Genomic DNA, 6,304 nt, shown 5'->3' with positions numbered 1-6,304 from the left:
AATAATCTTCCATAAAAATAGGCACTTGAACAGCATTTACAGACGTCTGTAAATGCTGTTCAAGTGCCTATTTTTATGGAAGATTATTAAAGTTTGGTGAATTTTACTACTGGCTGGTGAGTGCCCTGGTTTTTTTCTATTTTTTTGCACTATATTGGACTATTTGTTTAACAGTGAGCACCACCTGAATGCCAGATCATCTAGTTTGAGATCCAGTGATTTGGTGTATGTTCACACTCACAGAACGGGACAATGGCAAATTCAGACTGAAGTCCTGTAAATTAATAAGGATAAAAAGGCAAATAGCCAACAACAAACATAATTAGGAAGGCAAAAAAATGGATTCTTGTACTCACCATAAAATTCTTTTTTTTTTTTTTTTAACGTAGATTGTGAGCCCCATATGGGGATCACAATGTACTTTTTTTTTTCCTTATCAGTATGTCTTCGTAGAATGGGAGGAAATCCATGCAAACACGGGGAGAACATACAAACTCCTGCAGATGCTGTTCAGGGTGGGATTCGAATCCAGGACTCCAGCGCTGCAAGGCTGCAGTGCTAACCACTGTGCCACCGTGTTGCCCCCATAAAATTATTTTCTTGTTGTACTCAATGGGGGACACAGAACCATGGGTATAGACCTGGGCACTAGGAGGTTGACACTAAGAATTACCAAAGATATGGCTCCACCACAAGGCTATGCCCCCTCCACAGACACTGTGCTGGTAATTTTGTACCGCCGCAGTAGGCGAGAGACACAAAAAAAACAAAAAAGAACATGGAACCAACAACTACCACCATTATCTGTGTCCCCCAATGACTACAATGAGAAAAGACAACAGGCCTCCATTATAGCAGAATGCTCCCAAGACTTCCTTCTCCTGATCTATTCAATCAGGCCCTAGTGAGGGCGCTCAGGGAGAAACAATAAGCCATACAATCTACAAGAGGACTAAGATAAAGACAAATAGAAATGGATCATCTGGACACATCCAGGCAGAGAAGACAGCACTCACACAGATGCTAGGGGTCTAGTCAGAAAGAAGGTAAGACAAGAAGAAGATGGTGGACAAAGAACAGCCTGTTGAGAACAAGAAAAAGATGCTCCGAGACAGGGCAGCCGCTTCGAAGACCCTGCAAATGGGAGTAATGGCTACTAGGAAGGCAACCTCCAGGACAGAAGGCAAAGAGATATCTCGCACAAGGGTTTGAAAGGGGGAGCATGAAGCACCTCAAGTGAAGATGGTAGGAGGGAACACAGAGTGTGCTACTCCCAGCAAGAAAGTCTTCACCTGAGGTCAGAAGGCCACAGTCTTGGGGCATGCACAGTAAGGGTGTAGCATGTAACAAGGTGGGGCTGAAATGAGATTCATGAATGCAGATATTATTGGGTTTCAGTTTTTCAAATTGGAGGAATGTCTTATGATATTTCGGAGGGGGAGTTAAATCTCCTTACATAGAGATAAACTTACACATAAGGAGAACACAAAGTAGGACTAAAGAACTGACATCTAGAAAGGGACACTGTATTTTTTTTTATTGCTGCTTATCTTATCTTTATACTGTTTTATCCAAACTACCGTATTTTTCAGACTATAAGACGCACCTAGGTTTTAGAGGAGGAAAATAGGGAAAAAAAATTTTGAAGCAAAAAATGGTAAAATATTTAATATATGGAAGTTGTAGTTTTGCAACAGCTGCAAGGCCACATTGACAGGTGACCCTGCAGCTGTACGGGGATGCATAGAGTGTTTTTTTTTTTGCGGGGCCAGAAGTACTTTTTAGTTATACCATTTTGGGGAATATCTATTTCTTAGATCACCTTTTATTGAAAAAAAAAACGGTGGTTTATGATATATGATTTTCTACTTTTATATATATATTCTAGGGACAGGAGGTGATTTAGAACTTTTATTTATTTCATATTTTTAAAGTTTTTTTTTTTTTTTTTACTATTTTATTCCCCCCGGGGGCTTGAACCTGCGGTCGCTTGATTGCAAGTCCCATAGACGGCAATACAACTGTATTGCCGTCTATGGGACATTCTGTCTATTAGTATTACGGCTGGTCATAGAGACCAGCCGCAATACTAATACAGCAGTGACAGGCCTGGGAGCCTCATTAGGCTCCCGGCTGTCACCCGAACAGGTCGGCTCCTGCGATATCGTCGCGCAGGAGCCAGCCTGCAACTTTACAGGTACGGGGCCGGTGGGGACCGGCCCCGGGGGAGAAGGGGCCACGGATACTGACCCGGCATCCGCTGTACTAGAGAGGCGGATGCCGAGGAGGGACAGACGCCGGGGCCTGAGACATCTCTGCCCTTCCCTGCATGAAGCCAGCGGCGGGGGGAAGGAGGAGCGGAATAGCAGCATCACTCCTCCCGCTGCTGGCTTCATGCAGGGCAGAGGAGCGCAGCGATGTCGCAGGCCCCGGCACCTGTAATGGCGTCTATCACTTGCCGGCTTCCGCCTCTCTATTACAGCGGATGCCAGGCGCCACATTCGTACTATAAGACGCACCCTTCTTTTCCCCCCAAATTTGGGGGGAAAAAAGTGCGTCTTATAGTCCGAAAAATACGGTATGTCCCCCAGGGAACCGAATAGGGTATTCTGCTTTATTTACTACCATTTGTTTTCCATACATTTCTCATCGCAGTTTCATCTATGAAATAAGATTCACTTCACTTGTGTACCAATTTGACTTAGTTATTAGTTAGAATTAGTTATTCTGTTCCTATTATCTTCATATTTGTTTTAGACTGTAGTCACAAACTCATGAAACATATCTGTAGCAGAGATAACCTAAATGTCACCAGATAACCAGAAAATGTCTGGTTAAATGGCTAGATATATTTTTGATAAATTAGGCAATGTAGAAAATAGACTGGAGAGGGTGTTTAGACTAGTGTAGGAATTACATTTTATCCCAGACAACCCCTTTAAGCCTAATTGTATTAGATTGCTAAAGGGTTAAAGTACATATAAGGCACCAGAGTTTTGTACGAATAATATTAAATTCAAACAGAAATTCAAAATCTGCAATAAAAAAAGTGACAATTTCATAAGGGTTTTTGCAATTTTAATTTGACTGTTAGAGGATTAAACTACTGCAGCATGATATCTTGTCACAGAAGCCAACTAAAAACAATGTAAAATGTTTTTTCCAATGACCTTTTATTGTTTTCTGTTGTCTTCTGCGATAAGATATCACACTGCAGCGGTTTAACTAATTGCAGACCTTCGGGTTGACACTGCTGTACAATCTGTACATTAAAATATTCTTAACCAGTCTTTCTTAAAAATAATCTGACAGCAGGCTCATGCTCCCCTAACCAAGCAGTACAGAACAGATGCAAGCTCCCTCAGGACAAGAAAAGGCTGCAATTTCAGAGAATACAGTTTAAAAAAGCCCTGGTCAAAGGACCGTGTCCGCTAAAATGGCTCCCCTCCTGCAGCTCTCTCACAGGTCTTTTGCTATTTGTATACATGTTCCCTATAATAGGAATGATGCCTTTAACCATTGCTGTATGCTATATGTTTATCAAAAACCACTGACCCCAATAGAAACAGAGTTAAAGGGGTTGCTCAGGATAACCTAAAATCCCAGCACTATTCTAAACACCCTCTTACTTTCTAAATAACAGTGATTATGAAAAATGGATAGTTACCCACATTTTCTGATTATCCGGTGATGATACGCTTCCCCATTTCCGGAAAAGGATCGTCACTACTATTGCCTCCCCCCATCCTCTCATACTTACCATCCACGGCTCCTCCTTCTGCTGTCTATGTGGTGCGCGCTCTGCTACACTGTGCACGCCGCCGCCTGTAATTCACCTCTACTGCGCTTCCATGCAGTGGACTCACCAATTTTGATGTTCCAAAAATAATCAAATAACTACTATTAAATAAAAAGAAAAAAATTAATATGCGAGCTGTAGCTATGCAGTCTGTGGATACGTTTATTAGTTTGAATTGTATATAATACTTTCATAAAAATGAATTTGCAGGTAATGTAACCAGATTTGTTACAAGCTGGAACATTTACAATCACAGAGTAACCCTATATGCCTTTTACCATACTGCTGATCATTACTAGTCCAAGCAAGGGAAAATTGGTCAAATTTATAGTGAACCTGTCACCTACAAAATGCTATACAATCACTAGCAAGGGAAGGTGAGATTATTGGTATATCATTTTTGGGTAACGTTTGCATATATAACTTGTTATCTCTGTTCTTTTTATGCTGAGAAGTCAAGGAGCGGTCCTACCAATGATTGACAGCCGTCCCTCTATGACAATCCATACAAAAACAGCTCACCTGTCCCTTATGCTCCATAGTCCTCCTAGAGCGGTCTGGTCCTTCTGCTTGGCTGCCTTCACAAAAAGAAACTGCTTGACGGCTGTGATGTCCTGGATCCCATCCACTGAAGCCGGTGATTAGCCTCAGTGGTCATGGCACAATTGACGCCAATCAGGAAGAGCCCCCTTACATTATGTGCCCTTTGCTGAGGCCTCTGATTGACCTCAGTGGTCACGTTCCAGGGAAATTCGCCGGAAGATGACAATGGACTGGGAGGACCCGACTACTGGGAAAAGTGTTTGTTTTTTTTTTACCTTCCCCAGCCTATTTAACATATAAAAAAATTGTCTAGCCAACCCCTTTAAATGAATAAATGGCAAGTTATATCAAACTTATTCCCACAAAATGATATAAGAATCTGTCCAGCTCCACCTGCCTGCATTTTCCATGTGACAAGCTAAGGGAAATCATCATAAAAAAGAACAAATAGAAAGAAGCAGCCATGTAATACCAGATGTAAGAAAATAGTAGCGTCTTATGAAGAAGCTATCTCTGCAGAACCAAGAGAAGAGATAGCACCTTGAATGGAGTAAAAGAGAGTTTCACACCCTGGTCTTGGAACATGAGTGGCTGGCTGTTGCTGGGACGTTCCAAGAGGTCACACCTATGGAAGAAAGAAAAAAAAAAGACAATAGTTTTAATCCTACTACTACTGGTGGGGTTTACATCCTAGTCCAATGAGACCCAAGAAAGCATCTATCTTCATGGTCCAGAACTGAAAAAACTTGGGTAATTTATGGTATTTTATAATATGAACTAGTAAACAGTTATTACATTAAAGGGGTTGGCCACTTTCAGATCAATATTGAGAGACAAATATTAATGTTTGTATAATTAAAAGTTATACAATTTTCCAATATACTTTCTGCATCAATTCCACATGGATTTCTAGATCTCTGCTTGCTGTCATTCATTCTGTTTACTCCCAGTGGATAAAAATCAGTCCATGGTCGTGTGATATACAGTCCATGGTCATGTGATATACAGTCCATGGTCATGTGATATACAGTCCATGGTCATGTGATGAACACACAGATGCACAGCTCGTTATAGTCCCATCACAGTAATCAGACATCTGCCTGGTAACAAGCAGTGAACCTGTGTGCTCATCACATGACCATGGCCCATGAGGCCTTAAAGTTGATCTGTCACCTTAATATACAGTTCTGTATAAGGGCAGCCTATTATAGCTACAGGACTGAATGTTTCGCTACTTGCAGCAGAGAGAGATTACACCAACCTCACAGTAGAAGTATGTCTGTATTCATGAACAGAGCAATAACTACACCTCTTCTCATGGAATCAGGGAAGGTGGTGTTAGCGCTCTGCTCAAAAATACAGCTGGAATAATACTGAGTCTGGACAATCTTTCAGCAACTCTAGTAGCAAAACAACATATTGTTTTGCCATTTGGACCTGTACTTGCATGATATCTGCTGCACCTGAAAAACTATCTGGTCTTCTCAAAGAGGTGGTCATTTGTAGCTGTTACACTGTATTATATTGTTCATAATGTGCCGTTCTAATGTACCGTACATTGGAGGAGATTTATCAATGTAAGTATGCCAATATTTTCTAAACAGAAAAGTGCTGTAAAATAATGCCCGGCTAAGTGTTGTTTTCACACTGTCACAAGTGAATGACATAGAATGAATATGGTGTAGATTGCTCTGGGAAAAAAAACTTTTGTCCTCTTGGTATGGTACACCAGTAATAACAAATCGCCATCATTGTCTTAAAATCCATCATTGTAACCACTTAACAACCACATGAGGTGCTGTACGAAGAGGGCTCAGGTGCAGGACCTTCACCATACACAGATTATGTCATCTGTATAATAAAGCCAGCACCCGCCGCTAACAGCCATGATCGTTGCCAGCACAGATTGCAGTTGTTAACACTTTAGATGGTGTGTAACGGCAACATAGGGTGGCAATCAGT

General features: G+C 41.4%; 1 protein-coding gene across 1 annotated transcript in view; it reads right to left on the bottom strand.

Annotated features, from left to right (window-relative positions):
- Window positions 1-3,888: 3,888 nt before the first annotated feature.
- The window catches only part of MAN2C1 (mannosidase alpha class 2C member 1), a 48,718-nt gene continuing 46,302 nt past the window's right edge, over window positions 3,889-6,304 (bottom strand). The window contains exon 26 of the mRNA XM_075273683.1: window positions 3,889-4,967. Within this exon, the coding sequence (XP_075129784.1) occupies window positions 4,850-4,967 (118 nt within the window). The 3' untranslated portion in view covers window positions 3,889-4,849. The remainder of the gene's footprint in view (window positions 4,968-6,304) is intronic.

Source organism: Leptodactylus fuscus, chromosome 5 (assembly GCF_031893055.1).
Source record: "Leptodactylus fuscus isolate aLepFus1 chromosome 5, aLepFus1.hap2, whole genome shotgun sequence".
In the NCBI taxonomy this organism is placed as follows: domain Eukaryota; kingdom Metazoa; phylum Chordata; class Amphibia; order Anura; family Leptodactylidae; genus Leptodactylus; species Leptodactylus fuscus.
Note: the sequence above shows the minus strand (reverse complement) of the source record. Positions and strands in the feature narration are given on the sequence as shown.